Source organism: Filicampus tigris, chromosome 9 (genome assembly GCF_054856515.1).
Source record: "Filicampus tigris isolate MCC_2025a chromosome 9, RoL_Ftig_1.0, whole genome shotgun sequence".
Lineage (NCBI taxonomy): Eukaryota > Metazoa > Chordata > Actinopteri > Syngnathiformes > Syngnathidae > Filicampus > Filicampus tigris.
Window position 1 is genome coordinate 13,451,165 of NC_141225.1, and position 26,903 is coordinate 13,478,067.

The window sequence follows — 26,903 nt, forward strand, 5'->3', positions numbered from 1 at the left end:
ATGAAAATGCATCAAAGTACAATCCTTGGCTGGTCTTTAGCATACATCATTTAGATGTGTGCTGCTTTCATCTGCTGCAGTGCACACATACACACACACACGTATGCACACGCACGCGCACACAAGACACGTGTGCTCCTTTCGACTATCTTCATCATTTGTTTTGTGGACTTCATTGTTGAATATGAGGACAAAATGCAAAAATCAATGTTTAAGTATGTTTATTCATTTATTATCTCCTGAGCTGGAGCATATCCCACCATGTCAATTGTCAATTTTACACCTTATGGAAAATTTAGTTTCCATGAATCTAAATGCAAGTTTTTGGAATGTGGAAAGAAGCCAGTGCACATGGAGATAATGAACAAAAACACAACAAACTGCACACAGGAAGGCATGAGGAAAAATTCAAACACAAAATCATTTGAGTGCGGTAGACATGCTATCCAAAACCCCGCCGTTTCACCTTGAGGATTGTATAAATAATACAAATATTCCAGAGTCACGTAGGAATCAGGAGCTACAGATGGTGTGATCATGTTAACCGAGGCCTTTATAATTAAAATGCTAGCCTGTTTTCATCATACAGTCCATCACTTAATGGGATTCACCTGAAAATACAAGTTGTTAGTAGAAATGAAATAAGTGATATTTATTAAACATGACTTCCACTTGTTTACACAATTTCATTGTGATTAGGAAAATGAATGATTGCCCTGCTCACCAGTAGCCCCCAGGGGGCCCATAATTGAAGAGAGCCTCCATGTTGATGAGGCCAAGGAGGTGAAGGTAGAGGCAGAAAGTACATTTACGATCATTTTGTTCTACTGTGACTTGCACTAATTGATTCAACATTATGGTTGCATTTGTGCCGGTTTATGTTGTAATTATGGAACAAATAGAGCCAATGATGAGGCCTTGTCCAACCTTTTTGGAGAATCAAAATTATCGATTTCATGTTGAGTGAAAGTAATCACCAATTACCTGACAGAGAAGATGCAATATGTGAAGTTTGGGAGGGTGGTCTCTGGCACTGTGTTGACCAGTCCCGGAGCCCCTCAGGGAACAGTGCTGTCCCCCTTCCTCCTCACCCTGTACACTTCTGACTTTGCCTACAAGTTGCCATTATGCCACATTCAAAAGTACTCCACCGATACGGCTGTGGTGGCTTGTGTGTCTGTGTGTGTGTTGGGGGCTACAGGAGGGTTATTTCTGACTCTACACAATGGAGCAGGGACAATGGGCTGGTGTTGTATACAGCTAAGACCAAGGAGAAGGTTGTGGATTTTTGTAGGCAGAGATCCCGGCATCTCCCGGTCAGATAAGGGGTGAGAATATTGAGGTGGTCACCACATATAAATACCTGGGTGTACACCTGGATTGCAAACTGGACTGGTTGGAACATGCAAATGCGGCATACAAAAAGGGACGGAGCAGACCTTTCTCTCTTAGAAAGTTAAGAAATATTTTGATGAGATGCTGTTCCTTTTTCATCAGTCTTGTACATGGTCAGGGCAGTATTTTGTGCTGTGTTGTGTTGGGGGAATAGCATGACAGGGAGGGAGTGGAACCGTCTCGATAAAGTGGTCAGGAAGTGTGTGTCAGTGTTGGGGAGGAAGTTGAACTCTGTAGGAGAACTGGTGGAGAGTTAAATGAGGAGGATGATGAAGTTCATCCTCAGTAACAGCAACCGCAACCACCCTCTGCACGACATTGTGGTGGCCCAGAGAAGCAGTCGCAGTGACAGATTCCTTTCCATGAGATGCAGACTTGAAAGATTTATCTATCTATCTATCTATCTATCTATCTATCTATCTATCTATCTATCTATCTATCTATCTATCTATCTATCTATCTATCTATCTATCTATCTATCTATCTATCTATCTATCTATCTATCTATCTATCTATCTATCTATCCATCAGTAATCTAATCTGCAACAAACAGCCGTATTTCCCGGACATATATTCTTAATTGAAGGTGTAAAATGTGGAAGTTTCTTACTAAACGGCCATAGTTTTGTGCTCTTACTGAACAGTGCTTTGTCAGGTGGAACAAATTGGATGTTGTTAATGCTCTGTCACTCTGACCAGTGGAGTATAAAGGCAATTTCTAGGAAAGATGTAATCGTGTAATTTATGCAGGATTCCGTTTTCTGAACACTGGTTTCGTTTGTCATCTCCCTGATGGCACAGACTGCATTCAGTACGCTACAAACCCTCGCAGGAACTTGCACATTGCACAAATGCTTGATCGCCGCCATGTGGCAATAACATGAACTGCAAACTCAATTGCCATTTCTGGTATGAAGTCGCAGCTTATTAGTCAATTTCCCCCAAAGTAGATCATTATTGTAATTTATGATGGTCAATAAAATAGAGCCTCAGTTTCCTGCAGGATTAGATACATTTGATGAACCGTTTACAGTATACTCAACAGCCACATCATTTAGTAACCATCATGCACCAGCAATAAATCATTTCAAAAAGAAAATATGAAAATTCAATAAAATCGAAGCAGTTTTGTTGTTTAGACTGGCGTTAGGGTTTAAAAATACATTATTGGTTAAGATTTTAAAAAATTACTAAAACATCGGTTGGCTCAGATTCAGAAAACAGGTCCACCGTGATTGGTCGTTGTGAACAGTTGTGATGTCATTTTCAGTCGACAGAAGACAAAATGGCCGCCCCCGGAGATTTCTAAAAGCCATTGCATTTTGCTGCTTAATTTATATTCCACAAAGGAAAAATGAATCAGAATGCCGTGTTTCAACTAGGGGGCCTGCTGGGAACATATTCTTGAAACAAACATGTTTGGGTTGACTTCCGCTTTAACCTACTGTCATCTTGGACTGGATCTTCTTGTGGAAAGGATCATTAACGTAATGATATCAAATAATTACCCAAAGAAGTCAATTTAGCAGTAATGGTTTTATTTGGATGCACATCTTTTCAACATCCATTTAGTGGTAAGGTATATCACAGGCTTCTAATTAACCAGACACTCACCACTAGACAAACAATTAAAGAGAAGATTGACACCAACTCACATTCCATCACCACAACAAGACAGGCACAGTCGTCTTTCTTACAGCAATGTTTTATATTTTTTGTGGTTCTTGTTTTTAATCGTCGCACCAGCTCAGCAACCGTTTCAGAAGAGAAAATGACTTTTTACATCACATGTAGGGGAAAACACAGAGGAACCAAGTGCCTTTTAAGCTCTACAAATAGTACCTCTCATTTATTCGTGCGTTTGCCAGCAATACTGCAGTGTATTTGCTTGTACGAGAAGGTAGAGAAAAGATGAATTTATGGCTCAAGCACAGCACAGACACATCACCGGGAAAACAACAAGATGCTATAAATATTCTGAGAAGACTCTATACTGAACTTGGTAACCAGTAGATTAGGTGCATAGTGGTTTTTAAATCTACTTTTATCTCTCACCGAGCACAGAAAAGCAGTCCATAATGACCCTGGACAAATTATTGCAGAGACAGCAATAGAAAGTAATCATACAAAAGGAACATTCATAATAAATATGACAACTAATAGACAACGTATTAGAAAATAATACAAAAGTTAAAAAAAAAAGAAAAATCTATGTGGTGCACAAAAGGCACTCTAGATGTCCAGCTCCATTTGCACGTTACTGTATAAATAAAACAGTCTAAAATGATTCAATTGTATTTTTCATGTTCCCTTATGAACATTCCCATATTTTGTACATACAATTTAATAGGTGCAAAAGTCACGTTTGACAAAGGCATACATAACTACAATATATCTTGTTACAATTTGCGCTGAATAGGCTCTGCTGCTCATGTCTCCTCTAGTTAATGACAAGACAGTTCCTTAATTCAACCAGTAGGGGGGGCAGGTGGCCAGCATAACTTGAGAAAGCTGGGGATGGTAAATTTTTGACAGCACATGGCAGGAAATTAAAACAACATTTTATATGGAGAAAGTGCCAAGTTTACATGCTTGAGTATTTACATTTTTATTTTTGCGCTACTGCTACAAGCGAGTTAATTGGTCAATATCAGCCCAGGTAGAAATGAAACGTTTTGAGTGAAAGTTTGATCTGCCAAAGCCAATCATAATAGCATTTTATCAATTGTGCTGACATTACAGCAGAAAGCATGCACTTTGATGCTGACTCCAAAGTCGTTATAATAAGAGATCAAAGTCTGTATACTCCTAACAAAACCATCGTTGTAGTGACAGTAGTAAAACGGAACTTAATTGATAGTGTGACACCCTGCTTCCTTTTTTTAGCACTGTGTCCTACGTGAATAATTTTCCATTTAACAAATTGCTGAATAGAACATGAGACAGTTCATCCATTCATCAATTTTCTAGGCGGCTGTTCATCACTCGTGTTGCTCTCCACACTCACATTTGACAATTTCGAGTCTTCAATGGACCCAACATGCATGTTTGGATAATGTAGACCAAAGTCGGAGTACATGGAGAAAACCCATGCAAGCACGGGGAGAACATGCAAATTTCACACAGGAAGGCCAGAGCCCACATTCAAACCCTGATCTCATAACTGTGAGGCAGATGTGCGAACCACTTCTCACTGCGCTGCTCTGAAATACTTCCAAGTTTTTCAAATGAAGTCTATTATCAAGAATATAAGGATGAACGATCCAGCCCTCAGCTTAGTATAGTACGCTGAGCAACTGGATCCAAAGTACAGCAGGGTAGAGGATTTCCCAAAGCCACAGAATATGTTTTGTAGCTATTGTACTGAAGACGATTAAAAGAGTTGTTTGGTTGAGATACTTTCAAGTACCCTCCATGTCAACCATCTCCCTTTTGGGTATTAAGTCTATACAAATTCAAAACATTTACAAAAAAAAAAACCCTACTGTATTTACACATTTACTCAAGGATTTGAACAATTAGTGGATTCATTACTGTGTCTTGTTATGTACAGGGCGCACATCCATGACATTGTGACAGTTAGACAAGCACATCGTCGCAAATGCAAACTCCCCAGTGTGCCTGAATATCTTCACCAGTCCAAATGATGCATTCAAGCAGCACTGCGAAGTCCAATTGTCCATTGACTGCATGGATGCAGATTTAGTTAGTTGAGCTTGAGGTAAAAACTGATATACACATGTATAATCTATTGTGATTATAAACAGTTTCAAAGAAGGCGAAGCTTGAACCTATCGCACCTCTGCAGCCTTCTCCCCACCTGCATCACCATGGCAACACTTCACTACAGGAACTTCCTACAGACACGAGTGAAGTCAGGCAGAAAACAGAGATAAAGCATCAGTTTGCCGCACATTGCCCAAAGCATTTGGAGAGCTAAACGATGTGAGTGGCAACAAGCTGTTCTGGAGGGAATTCATCTGCAATTGTTTTTTTTTTTTAAACTATATTCAGCAAAAAAAAAGTCAAGTTAATAGCTCTTCTATTTTCTCAAACACAATAACAGTAATGAACACTGGACCTCAAAATGACACGTTTCCCCTCATTATGGTATCTCATACTTCCATGTGTCTGCAGTACCATTTGAAGCGCATACGGCATCTGTAAAGCTGAAGTTAATGGTGGAAACTGGAATTTTGGAGCATTTTCAGTGTCACACTAAAAATGCTGCATTGTTTTCCAAACCCACTTGCTAGGTAGCGTGAATTTTGAGCAGATTGGGCTACTTTTACTCAAGGTTGGGTTCATTATTTTGACCCAGCAGACTGGGTTGAGGATTGGATTTGGGCAGACTGAAGAGCTGAAGCTGGTCTCCATTTCGGACAGGTTTGTGTACTGTAGTTGAAGTACCGGTAAATCAATTCAAATTTTGCATTTTTAACAAAAGTGGTGGCTGGATGGCTCAATGGGTAGGTTACGTCAGGAAGGGAATCAGGTGTAAAAACGGTGCCAAATCTATGCGAGTGGCTTGCTGTCAGGTGACCTCTGACAGGGGCAAGTTATGTCTTCTAGGAAAATGTTGATGATAAAATCGGTATTATTTTGAACCACAGCTATCTATATAGGTCACCTGGCAATGCCAGACTCGACTTGACTCACCGTGCTGGGTCAAATCCTCAACTCACTGATCTGGGTATGAATAACCCAGCATTGGCTTTGTCCCATTTGGATCCAGAGTGTTCATTCATCATGTACTCTTTAATCAAATGTTTTTGCCTTTTGGACTATCATCTCCCTGAGCTGTAGGAAATTTCACCGATCACTCAGCACTACTTTCTGATCCGCCGATTAAATCAATAACGAAAAATATTAACCATGAGTTGCAGTCCCTTTTCCATCCCTCTTATTTGACCTTCGCTACATGGTACCCGATTTGTCAGCGCCATCGGTGGACACATTCATGCCGGTACCTGCCGAAGTGTTGTTACTGGGAAACATTTTATCAGTGGGTGTTACGGCTGGGCTGCCCACCCCAGAAGAACTAGAGCTGCTTGAGCGGTGCTGGGTGGGAATGGGGCGCACCGGCCTCATGGGCGGGGGGCGCAGCTGAGCTCCGGCGGCGAGCCGGGCTGAGAGCGCCGGCTTGAAGGTGGTCATCATCTCGGAGGTGGAACTGCAGCTCCGTCGCATGGCTGCATCTGGGTCACGGATCATGATGGTGTGCAAGGGGCTGCCGGGCTCGGAGCTAACTGGGTTCTTCATAGGCTCCAGTGTGTCCAGGACCACATCGGGAGCCTGCTTGGCGGAGTTTTGGCGCTCCAGCTCATGAAGTTCATGGAGCGCCGTGGACATGGTCTTCTCTATGTCCTGGTTGAGGCAAGAGCAGACATGTGAAGGTTTGCACTGTATTGGTATACCTCCATAAATCAATAAATTGACCAATTTGTCAAAATGACAACATTTCTTTTATGTACTTGTTTTAGGTGCAAAATACCATTGATTCAAGTGTGCCAAATGTACAGCCATGTTTATGTGAGGGCAGGACTTCAATTCAGAGTGTGATGCTAATAAAACTTAATATAACGTAATATATTACATTTCGTACTATTAAATTCTCATGTGATCGTGCAGAACAGAAACTCACAGGAAACATGGGAGGTGCTAATTGACATGCCGGTCTCACCTCAGCCAGAGCCTCAGCTTCAAGTGACTTGTGGTCCCCAAGGCTGCTATGGCGAGTGGCCCCGGACAAAGGCCTCAGTGGATGGCCCTCAGGATAGACCTTCCTTTCTGGATAGTTAATACTTCCTGCACTACCAAAGGTCCCCAGTCGCCTTTTGTCTGGGCTCTCCATACGCGCCTTGTTGACGGACATCTTGTGGGGACTGCTGGGACAGGCAGCAGCCCGCGGAGGCGTGTCGGGAACTCGGGTTGGACTCTGAGTGTCTGTGCCGCTGTGACGGCGAGGAATCGCTGCTCCGTCGGAACGCAATCGGACCCTATGGAGAGGCATTAGACCACACATAATGTCACACAGAAAACCTTGCTGTTAAAAACTGCTTAAAAACAAAACCGGTTGATTTTACCGACCTGCCCATGACGCCTCCAAAGCTGTAATCGGGTGATTGTTCACATGGTGAGGGACCGTCGTTTTTGGATGAACTTTTTTCATCCAGTAGTGGCCCACTGCTGGCTTCACTATCTGCTTTCTGACTGAGACTGTCTGAGAAGGCATCATCCCTGAGAAAGTAGTGGCATGGTAGTCAGGATAGGCTACAATACAGCGCGATTTCAAAGCCATGCTTTTTGTGGCCCACTAAAGCAAATCAAGTTTGACTACTTTGCATTTCTTGCTTTTCAGTTGGCAGAACAGCTATACAAAAAATCTGTCATCACTTTTGACAGACGCTTTTTGATTTTCCCCACCCAACAGTTGTACAATATATATTAAATGTCCGTTTATCACTATTTTCCATGTCTCAATGTTGTGGCATGTGAATGTATGTTTTGTTTTTTTGTTTTTTGTTTTTTACACCAGGAACAGCAAAGTCTGAATCAGAAACGTTACTTACACGTCTTGCACTACAATGTATTGATGAGGGATCAGCCCATCCACACCATTGTGTCGGCCCTCCCACCAGTCCTCAGATGCTCGGTGATAGAGAAGCAGGGACGCTCCCTTCTTGAACGACAGCTCTCTCGGGCTGCGTCCCACGTAATCAAATTTAGCGATGGCCTCAATTTGTTCAACCTCTGAAAAATAATAAAACAAAACAGCAACAATAAGACAAAACACCATACAGCAAGTGTAATGTAGACTCCAACCAAGCTGAATGGAGAGAAACAGACATGGTGTGTGATTCTGAATTCTTACTCTAACCTTTCAAGAAGAGCTGAACATAACCAAAAACTAAATATTGTTCGCCTACTAACATAACTGCCCATGTCATTTTTAACATAATGACACAATATCAATATAAAACAAATACCAATGTGCTTGCAAATTGTTTTTTTTTCATGTCAGTGTATCACAGATCAATGCATTTTGCAGACCAGTAGAGGTCAGTGATAGTTAAGTAATGTTACGACCATCTCAGCAACGACGACAAAGCCCAGTCAGTATTAAAGTCCCAAATACTTCACATCATGACCAAATTTGAAAGGAATTGCGATCTACATTTGTTGAATGCATATTCATTAACTGTAGAAAACGGTACAAGAATGATTACATTAAAAAAATATACACTTCCTGGTTTTGTTGTTGCTGTTGTTGTTTTTTTTTTTAAATTTTGACAGAAAGTTCCATGAGCAAACTCATTCCTATACTTTCTCATTACATGCTTATCCAATGTATGTGTGTATAGCTGCCTAAAATGTGCAAGAAGTGAATCATTTTCAAAATGCAAAAATCTCGGTTTTCCATTAATATCTCAGACAACATCTTATCGGAATCCTGCCACTTCGTTGTGTGATTTAAAACCAGAAAAGATAACAATTCAAAAAGTAGAATCACCCTCTAACGCCTAATTAATGCAGATCATTAATCTTTTGGGGATTACGAGATTAAAATAGGAGTTAGAAAATGTTCAGACTTCTCTGAATCAACATCAGACAATGAACATTTTCAGTCAGAGCTTGTAACTGAAAGAACCACTGATAGCATCATGTCAATTATGCAATTTGTGGAACCACAGCAGAGAGGAAAAAGATACTCCGTAAAAGCCAAAGTCCCCAGAAAATCGCTGACTAACATTTGAACAAAGAGCGGGCAAGGACTGATGGAGAGAGGATTTGAACGCACACGCACGGATCAAAAAGATGCCAGCACTGATTATCCTCAGTCCTTCCAGTCATGAACAATTAAAGCACAGACTCATTCACCTTTCTGCCAAAGGCATTATTAAAGTTACTAATGAGAAATACACAATTGTTTTTTGTTGAGATCTGTCCATCCATCCATTATCCAAACCGCTTAGCCTCACAAGGGTCGCGGGCGTGCTGGAGAGTATCCCAGCTGTCTTCGAGCAGTAGGCGGGGTACACCCTGAACTGGTTGCTAGCCAATCGCAGGGCACACAGAGACAAACAAACATACACGCTCACAATCACACTTAGGGGCAATTTAGGGTTAGCAATTAACCTACCATGCATGTTTTTGGAATGTGGGAGGAAACCGGAGTACCCGGAGAAAACCCACGCAGGCACGGGGAGAACATGCAAACTCCACACAAGAAGGCCGTTTGTTATCGCAGATTTATTTTCTATTCTAAAATACATGTGCACAAGTTTGGAGTCATTTTTTGAAAGAATCACTGGATTTTTTTTTCAATAAAGATAACATTACAAATTCATCAAAAATACAGTTTTTGTGGTTAAAAAAATAAAGACATTTCTAAGTGACTCCCAACTCTTTGAATGGAAGTGTATACTGTTTATACAATAGTGTGTTTTCATGGAGTACATGAAACTGTCTGGGTCGGTAAGGTAAGCAAAACACTTCCATCGCTTACTAATAGCTGGTGAGTTCATTCAAGAGATGAGGAAACGTAGGGCAATTAACTGTTCTCCAGTAGTTTAAGTGACAACTATGACGGGTACTGTGAGGGTGCTGACCTTCATCACTTGTGTGTGGCTCAGTTCCATTGTCAGCTTCATCGAGAGTTCCTGGCTCACTGTGAGGACTGTCACTGCAGTGAAACACAAATGAAATTCAAGGCTAAAATAATAGGGTATTTACTCAAGACAATTTTGGATGTATTGGGCTGGAAAAAAAAAACCCTAGTCAAATTCAGTGTTAGAATTAGATTTTAGGTTAGTGTGTTTATACATAGTTCACTCACCAGTATTCCTCGCCCCCAGTCATGCACTTTTCATAGACTGGGCCGTCCAGTTCACGTAGACTGGGAAAGATGACTTCATTGTGTATAATGATAGTCTTGATGACCTCGTTCACATGCGCCTGGCATGACACTGGGTCCTGGCTGTCTGGAATGGGCATGAGTGTGGGACCAAAGCAGATGGCCAAGTTGTATGGATCCATCATGTTCTCATCGCTATACTGGGAGAGACTGAGGCACAAAGACATTCTTTGTATATACCGGTAAACAATACTGAAAACAAATACATAAAGCATATGTCAGCCAAATTGGAGGCAGTTTTATTTCCAATACTCAGGCTGCTATTAGTTTCTGGTTTGGTGCTACTGGTTAGGTACAATTGAAAGTTTGAAAACAGTAAAATGAGAATAAGAGATTTGCTTTATTAGGCATTCAATGGGACTCAATTTCCTGGTAGAGGGGGTCCTAGGTTTTTTATGAAGTTCCATTCTTATGGCAGCAACGTAATGGAAATATAAAACAATCAAATGAAAAAATAGTAAGTTACAATGGTGGCTTTGCATAACTTGGTGTTCTCACGATGCAAACAAGTTCATTTTCAAACTCGTACGTTGCGGCAGTTGTAAACCAACTAGCCCCTGTACATCACATAGCCAAAAAAAAAGTATTCAGACTCAACTTTAAATTACTTCATCAATCAGGGTTTGGGCTAGAACTCAAAGCTCACCCTAAATCAATTGACACATCAGAACATTGTATGCTATGGCTGTGGCCCAGTGCACAAAACAATGGCCATATAGACATGCTTGGATAGTTTGGTGAGGAAGAACTTGAGAACCGCCAAAACCATCTTGATGAAAGTGCAAAGAAATGACTCACTTGAAGTGTACAAGTCAGAAAGACGTGGATAAGAAGAAACTCACTGATTGAGAAAAGCAAAAAGGTATCGCATGACAATGATGATGGTCCGAGGCAGCGTCACCACAATTTGCTGGATGTGATGCGCTCTCTCTGCTCCCGATTCCAGTTCTGAAACACAGATGAAACAAACAGTGGTGCAATGATGAGATTCATTATTACCTGTGCAAAGTAGGTTTTTAACAGGATTACATTACAACAACATTCAGTACAGTTAGTAATGTTCAGTTTTAATTGACACTGTCAGAGCAGTGTTGCTTTATTTCATTTTTGAAAATGCAGTTACATCTAATCCTTTAAGTGGGAATTCAATCCACAATTTGTTGTAGCTATATATATTTTTTTTATCGCACATCACAAAGAGAACCAGATCAATGGCACCTTGTCAGAAGGCAGCATCCCTCCAACAACTATAGTGGGCTAGGGACAGAGCCCTGCTACAAATAGAGAACACCAACCGATGCCGCCATGAGTGACACAATGAATTCATAGATGGAAAAATGAATTTGTATGCAAACTTACCTTCATGGCTGACTTCTTCCTTCTGCATCAAAGCATTACAGCAACCAATTTTCAACAAAACAGGCTTACATGTATCTAACCTATTTTCACTCGTTATTGTGTAAAAAATATTCAGACTTTCAATCTTGAGATGACATAATGCCACATGGCTCCCGAGAGTGAGGAAGAGAAGGAGTTTTATGACTTCTCAGACAGTTGAAGCGTTCAAGAGAGTTATTTTCAACACTTTAAATTGGTGAATAATACATAAAGAAATAACAGACAATGTGGGGACCAATAGTACTGATCTATGAAAAAACATGAAATGGACATACGAGATTTCAGCTCAACAGCGACGATATTTGACAAAAGTACAAAAACAGCAAAAGGGTCCATTTTAGTAGTACATAACATATGACAGAGTCCTCAAGAATTCTGAAATGGTGAATCCATAAATATGCTGGTTGTATGTATTTGATTTTTTTCACATATTGTGTTTGGCAATTGAACCGGGACTCTACAGTTCCAAAACCCCAACCCTTACAGATGACATGCTTATTATTGCTCCGTATCGTATAATGACAACTGAGCCGATTACCTCTTCGAGCCACATCTGAGTTTTTATCCATCCTACATTCGATTACTTTTAATGCAGTACAATAAAAACGATACATGTGCTAGAAGATAACAGTAAGCACCATCCGACATTACTGTTTATACTGAGTGACACTTTATTTTAGTTAGGCTGTTAAGTTATTCTGCATTTTAAGAGATGCACCATCCTGCCTTACAGCCTGTGATACATGTATCACTCCTCTCTCTTCCGACTGGCTCTCTGCTAAGTATTACACAGGGAGCACTGGTGTTCAGATTGCTTCCATGTGTTGACTCGTCTTTGCATCAACTGAGAGTCTAGGAAACTTTGTTTTTCCCTTTTGGCTATTTTGATTGCACACATACACAAACACAGACATACTCACACACGTACACAACCGCTTTATATGCTTGGTGACTCACTGATGGTTGAAATGAAGTCCAGGAAACGCTCCTTTGGGAAGAGGGAGTTCTCCAGTCCTCGGAAGTACAGTTTAAGCACTCCTGCCACTGAGTTGATATCATGCTCATTGTGGTCGTCTATTAAGGGATCTTCTCCTGATGAATCACAACAAATAAGCAGTCACTGCTGACATGTGATGGGCTGCAGGAACATTTAGCTTTCAAGCAAATCCAGAAGTGACATGATAACAAGAAGCGACTTACCTCTTTCAAATGAATTTTTAATATCATTCACTTCCACCTGTGAGCCAGGCACTCGGAAGATGCCTTGCTGCTGCAGGCCTGAAAGGAATATATTGTAGATACAGACAACATGAAGCGGGCGACATAATCTAGTCATGAAGGAAGATATTTTATTTTGGTTTTTTTTTTCTTCAGGTGGGGGCCCCTCTGTGAGGCACCAGCATGTGGTTCCAGTTAGAGGGCTACTAATCAGTTTTCTGGAGTTTTATTAGGTCCAGATCCAGGGGAGAGGCCTGCAGGCTAGAGCAACGAGCTGAAGGCAGATGTGAAGGTAGACGCGGTGGAGCTATAAAAAGGTGGGGGTAGGAGTGGGTGAGGAGGGTTGCTTGCAACAGAGAACACAGGTTGAGGAAAGGGGGTGGGGGGCTATCACAACTGTGTGTGTGTGATCCCTTGTTACGAGCTTGTCAAATCCCCGGGGAGCAGGTCAAGTCTGTGCGCCTGCAGCTATTTGCGAAGCTACAAACACCGCTTCAGCTTTAGAGACGTACACGTGAGCCTTACCGTAGAGGTTGATGTATCTGACACAGCTCTCAACCACAAGTGGAATTGGTTGGCCTGAATCCTGAAATAAGATGAAAATAGATTGTACTCCATTTTTTAATACAGTCATATTTGAAAGAAAAACAGCTGGATGCTCCATCCAACCCATCTGAAGCAGCAGCAGGTACGGTATTATAGTTAGGAAATTAGGTTTGATATTCTCATTGGCCACAACATTAGACACACCGGTATAAACTTATGACCTCTAATACAAGAGCTGTGTCACAATCTTGCAGTACTGAAATTAGTCACTCCATATGCAAAATAGTGTGCATAGATCTGTTATCGCTAAATATGTACATATCTGTATTGTTTGTCACCCTGTAGTGGTGAAGAGTAACAGTCCAAATAGTTACTGTACTTTTTTCCCTCCAGATTTTTCAGAATTCTGTACTTTACTTGAGGGTTTATTTTTCTGATGATTAGTTTCACATTTACTCCCTTCATTTGAAAACAGATATATGTAATTTCTATTCCTTATGGGAGGGTTGTAGGGTTTTACAAAGCGGAAAATACAGGGACAACAGTGGAGGATAAGTGGAGGAACATTAACAAGGGAGCATTAGCGATGAACATATTCCTCATCCATGGCCAATTGTTTGATGTTCTAATTATATTTATACTAATACTATAAATAAAGGCCTAAAAAAAAACAACCTTCTGGGATTCAAAAATGTCAGTCCAATGGGGGGACATACAAGTCAGGTGGTATTTTTTTGTTGTTATCATTGTAGCATTTTTTTTGTCAGCTGACAATGTCGGTAAAGCTATGGGAGAACGTTTTGATAGCATGTCCGGTGATTTCTTTTAAGTTATGAAAATAGCGATTGCGAAAAACTGACAGCAACATCTAATTTCATTTTGACTTTTGTAAAACAGCTCTCTTTATGAAGCAAAGTTCCACACTGCTGCAGATAACAATCACAACGACATTGTTTAATGAACACATCCTAATAAAAATGAACATGATCTTAGCACTGTTTTGATACAACTTTGGAGCCCATTGGACGTGCACCTAATGAAGTGGCCGGCGAGTGCACATTCTCAGAGAGGTACCTGGATGCGTGCACGGGCATTCCTTCTCCCTCTGGGAAAAGCAGCATAGCACAGTAGGGCATAGCAGAGAAAGGAAGGCAAAGAAGCAAAAAGTTAGACAAGCAATATGAGGAACGAGCTGCTCGCGAGGTTAAAGGAAAGGAGGTAAAGCACAAGGAATGAACAACAGGGAAGCCACACATATGCAGTGAGGGACAAAGCAAGATGTCTCCTTCCACCAAATAACTGACTGGATTTGTGAGCCAGAGACAGTAAATTGTGTGTGAATAAAGAGACAGCCGACTGCCGTTCCGCCTGCACCGGCAGCGCCACAGAAGGGAGGAAGAGGATTAGAGGTTAATCAAAGGTTACGTCATGACGAAGGGCCGCGGCAAGGCGGAGGAACAAAAGGCTAAAATGAGGAAGAGCAGGAAGACGAGAGGCCGGAGCCACCTCCCCTCCTCAGGAGCCACAGGGACTGCTCAGGCATACACTACCACCACAAGAGGGTACCTTGACGAAGGTCTCCAAATTGCCGTTAAACAGCTTATGGTTATAGACGGAGCGCGGTCTAGGCTTCCGCATTTTCTGGGGTTTAGGGGGAAGGGTGGGGGGCCTAGGAAACGAAGGACAAAAGGAATATCACCGCCATAATATTTAGAAACCTCAACCTAATACTGAATATTTACGTTCTGGGACGGAAAATACGGTTTGAGAAATCCCAAAACAAACATTAACTCCCGAACACACACACACAAAAAAAAAAGCATTCCTTATTCCTTATTTAATCAATACAAAAGTAACCTAAATGTAGACTTTACATCATTGTTCTTGAATGTGTGGGAGGGAGAGAGGGGGGCATTTATTTTGACACAAACTTGTTCACAATATTCTGTACACAATAGACTACAAAATCCACTCAATGGACAAAATATTAGGTACATCTGTACAGTACAACGTGCCTTTCAAAAGATTATACACAGTGTTGATTAACACTGTCATAATGTTGCTAATTTAACAATGTTTAATTACATATAATAGTCTGCTCTCCACCCTTTGGGTCCAAGAACTTTATTTTGAAGGTTTTCAGACCCGATCAGCTGTTTTTGGAAAAGTCACACCGGGAAGCAGTGACAGCTCTGACGGAGGCTGGAGTGACAGCCGGAACTGTCTGCAAAGTCAGAGAATTTCTCTGTCTTTCCCAGAAAAAAAACAAAAAAAACATTTAGCTGAACAAAATAAATCTAAAACCGATTATAAGAAGGAGACCAGATGAACACTATGAAGATTTTTAAAATTGCAGCTGTGGGAGTCGATTAGAACTACAATGCATCATACAGAGCTGTTTCTACTTGTAATATTCTGGTAGAAAATTGAACCATATTGAATCACATGAGCAGGGAAACATTAAAAACACCTCACAGGATGATGCAGTGTAGGTCGACACTACAGCAAACCACAACAACAAATATATTGTTAAGCAGGACTTTTTGATAAGGCTTTGATTGTGCAGGTGTACCTAATGATATGTCCTTTGAGTGTAGAAAACCTTATAAAAAAGGCTATATAATAAAACCCCAAAAGGTCAAGAATGCAATTGAGTTTTTTTTTTTCATTCTCTCTTTGGCAGCAGCACTGGATAATCTAAAAGTCTGGGATTGATGAAATAAACAGATGCTTTGAAAACTAATCTGAATTTACCTTGTGGTTCCGCATTCAGCTCTTTCCCCTGAGGAGAAGACACACAAGAGGGAAATGTTTTATATTTGTGCTGAAAGTGAATATATTAAACAGACTGCAGTGTCCAGCCACAGGGGGACAAATGGAGCACCAAAAGCGCCATCGGTTGGACAATGCTACTGAGCAATAGACGATAAAGCCTCAAGGGACCTGGAGGATATGGGGAAAAGGGAGGGGCGGTGAGGAGGGGGTCCACCAGCGGTGACACAGAACAATGACTGTGCCGCTTCATTGAGCCTTTTAGTTGTAGCAAAAAATGAAACAAAATGTTATATTTACGCTGCATGTTTCTAGACCCCCCCCCCAAAAAAACACATACTTATTGGTCACAATAACACTGTGCTTTAAGTAACTTGTAAATGTTGTATTCTAGCCTTTATTAAAACACACAGGCACAAACAAGAAAAATGCCACAAAAAAAAAAACACAATTGATTTGCGGCAACAACCAGGTGGGTTCTCTTGAACCGAGTGCGTGTCAGATGGAAGGGAGTCTATGCACAACAGAAGCAACAATGGAAACAAAGTGCTTTAACATTTTCTCTTTACACCAAGCCACAATGGATAATCACAGCAAGAGCTAAGCCACTTCTCTATACATCATTTTGGCAGATGGGGACAAACAACAGCATGTTTCCCACACATCATTCCAGTGACCGATTACTATGTTTATCTCTGGTTGACCAGCCGCACATTTTAGACACGTCAAACCTCAAAGACGAGTCCCAAAACGATACAGACCTCAGTTGACCTACGCAATCTAATGGAATATTATATTATTGATTATTGATCTATTCAATTCATCATTTTATTTAAATCAACCTTCAGTGCAATAGTCACTATAGTAACGTTTACAAACATGACAGGAAATTACATCATACCATCAAAACACTAAAGGCTAACATTCTAATAACGCAAATACAGTGAGAGTGGGAGGGTGTTCCTTTTTCAAAGTTTTTAAAATGCTTTAATAAAACAAGACTTACTGCTTGCTGTCACACATGTATGAATATGCAATGTGTAATAGTGTATGTAAAAAAACTAAAATGCTTAAAATTTTGTCCCAAACTAACTGTTCTTTTAACATAAATTAGTAAGATTATTTTGCTGGCATCGGTCACATTTTGGTGAATTTAATATTTTTTTCCAAAATCTATATCATTGGTCAGTGCACACGCTTGGGGGTTATTTTTACACATCACTGACCAATCTAAAGTGTTGAAAATGACTTGTTGTCTTTCAAGATGCAATGCTAATAGTTGAAAAAAATTGGCCAATTTTGGGGTCTCCTGAAAAGTGACATACGTTTTGGAAGTACAAGGTACAATTTTTGCTTGCAAGTCAAAGCGACGATGGCTCACATGTCAAAAAAAGTCAAAAGTCCGGTCATCTGTATCTCAATGCACCACTGTATACATGTACGTTGCATGTTGTTTAATTAACATCTCTTTGACAGCAGTAATCACAACTGAATAGTATTATTTTATATGGCAGAATTTTGTATTAAATCTCATTGAAGAGACTCTGGTGTACCAAATAAAGGGTCCAGTGAGAGCGCAAACTGTATAATAAAAATAATGAAGACTTTTTATGTACCATCTAGGATCTGTGCATGACAAGATGTTTTTATTCAGTGTCCTCCGGCACGCAGTTTTATCTAGTGCCCCGTAACATGCTCACACGGAGCCCCACAGATGCGACAGTTTGGACAAGAAGCGGTGAGCTAATGAGCACAGCACAGCCCTGATTGATCACCTGAATAATTAAACACGGGTGGTACCTGGAGACACCATATGCCGCGTTCATGTGCTCTCTGCTGCTCCGCCGCAGAGGTAAACAAACGCAAATCTGCCCAAAGATGGATGAGAACTGCTGTACAATGTGAGGGTTGGTTGTTTGCGGTTGAGCTCAAAAGGCAGAAGGACAGAATATGTTATCAAGTGAGTGAACGTATATCCTCAGCTGTCTCATGTGTCGGTCTATTAGGAAAGATCTTGATGCAGGAGCAGCTGCAGAGATGAAGACGGACCTTCTGATTGATTAGGCGTAAAATGTTCACGGCTGAGGTGACCAGGGCACCCATGGGAATAGGAGGGGCAAAAAGAACCAATCCCTCTTGCTTTTTATAAACTTTGTGGGCTTAACGAGCAACAAAAAGGGAATTCGAGCAAGCACTATAGTTCAGTTTAGCTCACAATGGAGCACTCAATCCACAACATACTGATTTTGGGCACTCATCCTTGGAGTAACAATTAACCACTATGGTATAGGACCAAAAGTTGCAGCTAAGCTACGATGAAGTCCATTGACTGGTCCACAGAGTCTCACTTCCATATGAGTACCGGTATGTATGGAATAAAAAAACAAACTCGGTTGCGAACTAAACCAAACTAAACATAAAGAGAATGAAAGAGGACAACACAACATTTTTCTCAAATAAAACTTCTTGGGATAACAGCCACATTGCCGAATAAATTGTCCATGTCCCTGAATGCTGCCGTTTGTTTCCAGGGACATTTTCTTCTTTGAACCGGTGGCGTGCTGGTAGACTATGTTAGAATATTACACCACCTTCATAGCCAATGGCCAGGGTCAGGGTTTAAAATACCGTCACGGTCTATCACACAGCGGTCAGCTGGCTCAAAGGTCCTTCTAACTCAGGACACCATGAACGGCCACACAAATAACAATACTCACTTCTGACACAATTGCTCATGTCTGAGAATAGAGAGTAAAAGCATCTTTTTCCAGAATATAAGGTGTGATATTCTAAAAACAGAGTTGTAGTAGACAGACGTTATCTTGGACAAAATCAGTCTTTGTTACTGCAAAGAAAAAAAAGCATTCTTTTCCTCAAAAATGATAATAATCTTTTTCAAACCTAATTCCCTGCTGCCTTTTATTAGATAAGACCTGCATCTGCTCTAACCCCGAAGGCAGCGATTGTTGACAAAGTGAGGGTCACATTTACAAGGGGGTCATGCGAGGTGAGGATTTTTACCTTCGCCCAGGGTCTGCTTTAGTAAGTCATGCTTGGCCTGCAGCTTAATGATGAGGTTACTGCCATTCAGGTACTCCTTGAATTTCTAAAGAAAGACATTAAGACGACAATGAGTCAGTGGCGCCTCGCAAAACACGAGCCAACCCTGCTAATCAAACCAGGATAGTATCAATATCTTTGGTGTTGAATTGAAATTTCATGTTGATACAGGCATTAAATGGACTCACTGAGAGGTAGAACATTTCAGTCTCCTGTTGGTTGGACCTCCTCTTTGCTACATTCATCTTGCTCATGTAGGACTCGGAAGCTAGCGACTTGATGGATTCAGTGGAGCGGCTATGTTGGAAGGCATCTGACACGTCAAAATCCTCCACTGTCAGCATGTCCTGCAGAGTTTGCATGGTAGCGTCCAAGGTCTTTCTCACCTGCACCCAAAAGGGAGCGTGAAAAAGGAAAGCAGATGTCAATTCAAGCAAAGCCAATTTAGCCTTTGAGGAGAAAAAAAAAAAAAAAAAACACAGACGGGAAAATAAGTGACCTTATTTTCAAGAGGGAGATAAAATATAATTTGCATTGCAATGAAATGGAAAAACAAGTCTCAAACAGCTAAAATGGATGAATGCAAATGCATACATATTTTTGAGCGGGGCATCGATTGATAAAGCTCATTTCGAATAATGGCACGCCCCATCCATTATTATTATTGCATATAACAGAAGACGCGGGGAGGGAGGCGAGGCACAGCAATTGGCACAGGAACACGGCTTATTATCACCTCCATTTGCACCTTTGTGTCTGCCGCTTTTTGATGAGAAAGCCCTCTCTTCATCAACATAACACACACTTTCATACAGAAAACAACACTGGAACAGTGACAAGGCACTAAATAAATTCTCAGCCCCCCGCAATGGGGGGGTCAGCGCAGAGTAATTGCAATGAGGACAGATGGTGATGTGGCCCTGCTCCGTGGCTCCAGGGAACAGCAGACAGGCCTTTCTCCATCAGCGGGAAGGTGGTGTTGGGGAGGGGGTGTTGGCGGACACACACAAAGCCCCCGTATATCCTCACCTCCTCATTCTCAATCTTCAGTGTAGCCAAGCGAGACTGTAGTTGGTGGTAGCGCATCAAGAGCTCAGTCTGGACGGGTTGCTGGGCACTCACTTGGCACACCTAAGAAGACGGAGCATAAGCATTCAGATACAGATGGGTTGCTAGTTTGAATCTTAAGAGTTTGAATGCACTGCTTGCCTGGGTCCATCCCACTGCAGTTGAAAAAAAAATGCAATTAAAGTTTATTGAGGATGCCCAGCATGAACATCATCTTTCACCCAAGTCAGTAGGGATAGGCGCCAACCTACAATATCCCTTTTCGTTCATTTACAATGCATCTTACAGCATGTCTTTTTTTACATCATTTACATATTTTAATGTTATGATCCCAAATTATTTTTGATTGAACGTGCTTCCACACATTGGGTTTTCTGTAAGGGGTGGGGTGCAGGACAGTGCAGGAAGGATGGCAGTATGGCGCAAGCTTGCCCATATTTAGCGCTGGTTGCTAAGCAACGAAACAGGAAGTGGCCTGGTGCCTTTTCCCACTGGTTTGCACAGAAAGCAGCTCGGCAATAGGTATTTGTCACTTTTAGCGAGGCGGAAACATGATGCAAGTGATGCATGTGTGACTATGCTATACTTTTAAGCTAAATGTTTTTTTTTACAATGCTAAAATCTGTTTTCTACCATTTGCAGCAAACCTGACGATCTCCTTCCATCATTGTACCTTATTTACCACATCACGGTATGTCATTTTTCTAGTGTCGTAGAGGTCAAGACACTGACGTCGCATTAATTATGGAGTCCTCCATTTACTCAGCTTCTTTCTTTCTGCTACTTTTTTCACTGAACAGCTACAGCAAAATCTGTTGCTGTTGTTATTTTGAAATCCCTTCGCTATCATCTCTGCCATTGGATGTGTTGGATGTCGTTACAGCGCACTGCCTCGTGAATCGAACTTTTTCAAGCAGTAGCAGGCACTTACCTCGTTTGCTACCAACCTACGCTGAAGCACATACACAACAGATGAGTTGTTTGACATTGCACTGCGCTGTGCTAAGTGCAGTGAGAAAAGGCCTTTAGCGATATGGTACTAAGCAGCCAGGACAGAGACAAGAGTTGGAGTATGTTTTTTTTGTGGCGGCCATGAAAAAAAAAAAGCTAATGAAAAGACAAAACACATTTGTTTGGATGGTTACTGAACTGAGGGCTAACGATTTGATGACACATGATGTGGACAAACTCTAAATTGTATAACTGTTAGTTGTTTAATTTTTCGAGCACCCTTTCCCGGACTTAATTGAGTCAAGGCAGACACATTAGAAAAACGCCACGGCACACCAAATAAAAATGTCACAAAAAGTATATATACACTGAAATAATGATGATCTGGTCTCAATTTACTCACAAATCGACTTACTAGTGGCAAAACAAAGATATTATTCTGTTACAAGAATGGCCACATGTGGGTACACAAATCAATCGTGCCTTGCCCAATCTTGCAGCAGAACATTTAACATTAATTGTTTTGATGTCACTGTTCATAGTAAATTAAAAAAGTGAAATTGGATCATTTCCTGCCTCACACCTGATCATCTTCCCTCGGCACAGTGGTTGGGAATCACTATCCCTATGTCTATAAAAAACACAATATTTTGACAGAATTTCCATGTGGTTCAGACATAGTATTTCAAGTTTTCTAACAAAGCAAAATCTTTTTTTTTTCTGCTCGGCACATCATGTTTCTTTTTGTACAAAATACTACTAAATGGGAATACGCTGAGCACTATGGGCTCATCTCACCTCATCTCCCATGTGTGGAAGGTACTCAAAGCGCATTGGAGGGCAGAACACCTGGTTATGCATGTCCATGAGCTTGTGCTTGTCGCTGCGAGAGTCCAAGTTGTCCACCGCGTTCTCGATGACATCGAGTCCCTCGTGACGAGACGTCTCCAGGTTGTACTCTGCCGACAAGTAGGTCCTAAAGGTCCGCGCCAAGCTAGCGTGGTATCCCAGGTCGCAGCACTGTGAAGACACGTCAGATAAACGTAAGGTAAAAAAACAACAACTTGTGGTTGTCATATAGGAAATTATGTCGGAACACGTTTCGGTGAAGTATGAAGGACTGCATTTAAATCCCCAAATGACATCTTGTTCTAAGTTGATCTTCCCAAACAAGAGCTCACATCCTGATCGGCGTTAGTCTAGTAGGATGCCAGGGATAATTACAGAGCTTTATCACACTGAGCGGTATGAAGTAACCCAATTAAGCCAAAGGATGTTTGGGGGGAGCATTAGAGGGAGCTGGGGGCGACTGACAGTTGTGTGAATCACTAAGCAAACGCTCTTCAGCGCTCATTAGCACGAGGAAACTATCTCTTTCAACTTTGAAGCAGCCTTAATAAGTCACTCAAATGAAAGACGAGACTGAAGGGGTGAAGCAATAAGCAATCTATATGTGACAACAAAACACAGTGAACTCTGCAAGTCTGCTGCAGCAGATGCTGGAGTAAATGGATGATTGAACATGTTTACTGTACATTCAAGCACTGTTGACCATATCGCTTCCTTCTCAGTGCGATAAATGTTTTCATGTTCACTTAAATATCCAGTACCAGTATATTCGTGCTCAGGAGCAGGAAGGGAATAGGTTTATTTGACTCCAAACTGATATGTTTGGATTCAAATACACTAATGGCGTAGTGGTACATTCATCTGACTTCATGTCAGATGTTCAAAATGGTCATTTAAGTTTCACATAATCGCATGTTCTTCATACAAGCTTATACTGGCATCACAGACCAACATGTAGAGTAAACACATTATTAAAGATCATTAATGATGTTGATGTAGAGTGACAGACTGGACTTCTTGCTGAGCAAACGTTGGCCTTTCATGTGTGCTGAGTGGTCAAACAATTTCCTTCCTCTGCCTTGCAAGTGACAGTCAAACTAGACATCCTTACAATCCCATTCCACGCAGCTCAGAAAGGATTTGGTATGCTATAGACCGTTCAGCGTCCAGACAGTGGATCCAACCAAGCAGAACAAGACCAAGAGACTGGAATAGCCATAAATCAGTATCTCAATACAACTGGTTAGCATTTAAATATCAGACACAACAAAAAGAGACTGATATGAAATACATTTACTGCTACGCATCAATACATGCAGACAAATTTAATGACATTGTGTCTGACTCCTCCTGACCTCTCCTCATCTAGTGCCATATGTATGTACGTATATACTGTACATATACATATATATATATATATATACACATATACATATACACATATATATATATATATATATATGTATGTATATATATACATACATATATACATATACATATATACATACATATACATATATACATATATATACATATATATACATATATATATATATATATATATATATATATATATATATATATATATATATATATATATATATATATATATATATATATATATATATATATACACATACATACATATATAAACAAATCCACAAGGTGAATCCTCAGGTTCGCTGTAGTAAAGGTTGGGAAACACTGATTCATTAAGGATGTGTCGTGCAATTGACTGGTGAGCAGTACCCCACCTCTCCCTCAAAGTCAGCTGGGATAGGCTAGAGCACTTCCGCAACCCTAATGAGGACGGTGGTATAGAAAACGGATAGATCAATCCACATGCTCAATACGACACTGTGACTACAACATTAGAAAAATATTCACATCCAGTGACTCCAACCATACAGACTAATAAAGAAAATCAAAGAGAATCGGTCTACTAAGGCTGGTTAAGTTAGCGTGTCAATACCCTCCACCGTGTTGACATTTGCTGGACTAAAATTAGGAAAGGCTGCACTGGATTGTGCGTAATGCAATGATGTATGGTAAATGCATTCATTCATAAAATTCCTCACAGGGCTTTAAAAAGTATGATTAACAACTGGTGTTGAACACCAAGGGTAAAGAAAAACAAATGCAACGTGGCCACCATTTGAGAGTGCGTGACACTACAGTCGTCACAGTTAAATCCACTTCAACTCTCATCTGAGACACATAAGCATGTGTTGCATACTTACGTCTATCATATCGGCGACATCGTGGATGTAATATTTGGCCACCACCGCGTTTGTTGCTGCCAGGTTCAACAAATAGTCATTTCGGGCTTTGGTGCACTTCAGCTTATTCTCGGAGTACTTGGCTTGCCTCTAGAGAGGAGAGAACAGATGAAGGGAAAAACACATCAGTGGGTAAATCAAGCAGATGTGTGTGTGTGTGTGTGTGTGTGCATGTGTTTGTGTGCACGCGCTGAGGCAGCTGCAGCTCTGGGACCCTCCGAGAGAGATGGTAGCGGAAAGTTTGGAAACACTCCAGGGAAGCTGCATCTACATTAGTCATGTGTTAAGCGGCGCAGGCAGGCTTGTGTTTAGTCATGAATGTGTTTCTCAGCACTCAGGAGATTGCACAATGCTGACAAAAAAGGCTGCGACTTTAACAGCTGGTGCACTCAGTGGGTATAACGCAGCTAATGAGGGCCAGTACAAGCGCTGCAGCACAATTTATGCCTCTACAATTACCTGTGACAATATCTAGATACACGACTGGGGAAAAGTATAAGCAAATATAGAGAACAAATATCCAATTGTGATTCAGCTTCAACCAAAATACGAATTATTGTACAGTAATGTATGGCCTTCTTGTGTGGAGTTTGTATGTTCCCCACGTGCTTGGGTGCTAAGTGCTAAGTTTTCTCCATGTAGTCCAGCTTCATTTCACATTCCAAATGTGGATGTTAGGCTAATTGAGGACTAATTTGTGAGTGTGAATGGTTGTTTGTCTATGTGTGCTCTGTGATTGGGTGGTGAACAGTGCAGGATATTCCCCAGCTCTTGTCCAAAGTCAGCTGGGATAGGCTCCAGCTCACCCGCAACTCTTATGAAGACAAGTGGAAATGGAAGTATAGGTAGATTGAGAGGTATAACTTATGAAATGGACGTGACATTCTTGCGTGCATTTTACTGAAAAATAAAAGAGACGCTGTTATTGTATTTTGTCATTTAAACCCCAAACATAACATTTAAAACCCTTGTATTGTGTTGGGATCGAAATCGACCCGTTTTTCAAGTCAATTCTGGGGTATACAAGGGCTAACCCTTGTATTGTTACAATATGATTGTATTGGGTTTGGTTCAGATTCTTTGCAATAATATGTTCTATGCATCCCCACTAGTCCAAAAATGGCATTCTGATTGATATTGTCTTTGTGGAATTTGAGTTAAGTAGTAAAATCCACCCCTAAAATCCACCCCTTTTAAGTCATTTCATGGGGTGGCCACTTGCTGTCAACTGATTATGACATCACAGTTGCTCAGAGCTCATGGCTCAGCTTCAGAAAACAGGTGAGCCGTGATTGGTCGTTACCCGAGCCCTGAGCGACTGTGATGTCATTTTTAGTCGACAGCAAGTGACAAAATGGCCATCAATTGAGATGGCTAAAAACGGGTGGATTTTACTGCTTAACTCATATTCCATAAATGCAATATTAATCAGAATACCATGTGTTGACTTCCCCTTTAAATGAAATAAATATTTCTCTGTTTACTAACAAAATGTTGCATGGGACTGGTCAAATGCTTTTCTTGTACTGATTTAACAGGGTAGCTTCCTTTTTTCCCCGTGTGCACTTTCTCTAAATGACAAAGACGCTGGGATGCAAATTTCAGTGGTACCATGTAGGTAGGTAGACTATTTCCACCTCAAAGTGTGAGGCAGAGAGACAACATCAATAGCTTCGAAACGTGGGACCAGAGGGGTGGAATGTTCATTGCTGCACTGCGTTATAAAAAGTGCTCAATTCCCAAGCAAGCGCCATCCCATACAAATCAGGAACACTGTCATCCTCTGAGCCTTTTGATTTCCTGCACCTGATATGTAAAGGGAATTTCATTTGCATGAGGAAATTCCAGAGGAAGCTCCTGAGTGAAAACTGTTGAAAGTAATAGTAGTCTGCAGCAGTAGAATGCGAGCTGAGCTTGCCTTTTAGCCTGGTGATCTGCAGTTTTTGGCTGCACTCGCTTATCTTGCTGCTGTTTATCGCTGTCATATATATTTTTTGCTACCTCTGCCAAAGAAGTTATGCTGTAATCTGTGTTGGTTTGACCGTTTGTTTTGACTTTAATACACAGGAACATGCTTCTAAAGCAGCGTGTCTATACCATAGTGCACGGGCTAGATCTCGCGATATTTGTTGCACTTCCCTAAAATTGTTTAACCAAATGTGCTTTTGTAAATCTTTTATTGAATTAAATAGTTGTTTAATTGATTCAAGTAAATAAACTAAAAAACAATTGTAAAATGCAAGATCGACTTTTTATTTGGTGAAATAGATAAACTAATTAGATGAATTGCAAATGTTAAAATGAATTGTTTTATTTTATAATAAAGTAGCTGACAGACACTTTAAATTACTTTCAAATTTTATTCAAGTTAAATAATTGGTGGAATAAATTTAACTCGTTACAGATAACATTGAAACGGAAATTCATATTTTACACAACTTTCATAGACA

At 40.8% G+C, this 26,903-nt stretch overlaps 1 protein-coding gene across 6 annotated transcripts in view; it reads right to left on the minus strand.

The window, feature by feature from the left end:
* Positions 1-2,916: 2,916 nt before the first annotated feature.
* Positions 2,917-26,903, minus strand: part of srgap3 (SLIT-ROBO Rho GTPase activating protein 3) — a 59,565-nt gene continuing 35,578 nt past the window's right edge. For 3 of the 6 annotated variants that reach the window (XM_086040517.1, XM_086040522.1, XM_086040523.1), the window contains 17 exons: positions 24,415-24,543; positions 22,124-22,345; positions 20,336-20,437; positions 19,495-19,692; positions 19,268-19,352; positions 16,229-16,256; positions 15,041-15,143; positions 13,454-13,514; positions 12,911-12,988; positions 12,668-12,802; positions 11,155-11,260; positions 10,235-10,462; positions 10,008-10,081; positions 7,968-8,148; positions 7,486-7,635; positions 7,079-7,394; positions 2,917-6,762 (listed from right to left, as the gene is read on the minus strand). In XM_086040517.1, the coding sequence (XP_085896643.1) occupies positions 6,313-6,762; positions 7,079-7,394; positions 7,486-7,635; positions 7,968-8,148; positions 10,008-10,081; positions 10,235-10,462; positions 11,155-11,260; positions 12,668-12,802; positions 12,911-12,988; positions 13,454-13,514; positions 15,041-15,143; positions 16,229-16,256; positions 19,268-19,352; positions 19,495-19,692; positions 20,336-20,437; positions 22,124-22,345; positions 24,415-24,543 (2,646 nt within the window). In that variant the 3' untranslated portion in view covers positions 2,917-6,312. Of the gene's footprint in view, positions 6,763-7,078; positions 7,395-7,485; positions 7,636-7,967; positions 8,149-10,007; positions 10,082-10,234; positions 10,463-11,154; positions 11,261-12,667; positions 12,803-12,910; positions 12,989-13,453; positions 13,515-14,548; positions 14,580-15,040; positions 15,144-16,228; positions 16,257-19,267; positions 19,353-19,494; positions 19,693-20,335; positions 20,438-22,123; positions 22,346-24,414; positions 24,544-26,903 lie in introns of all 6 variants that reach the window. The other 3 variants (XM_086040520.1, XM_086040519.1, XM_086040521.1) reach the window with 3 other exon arrangements.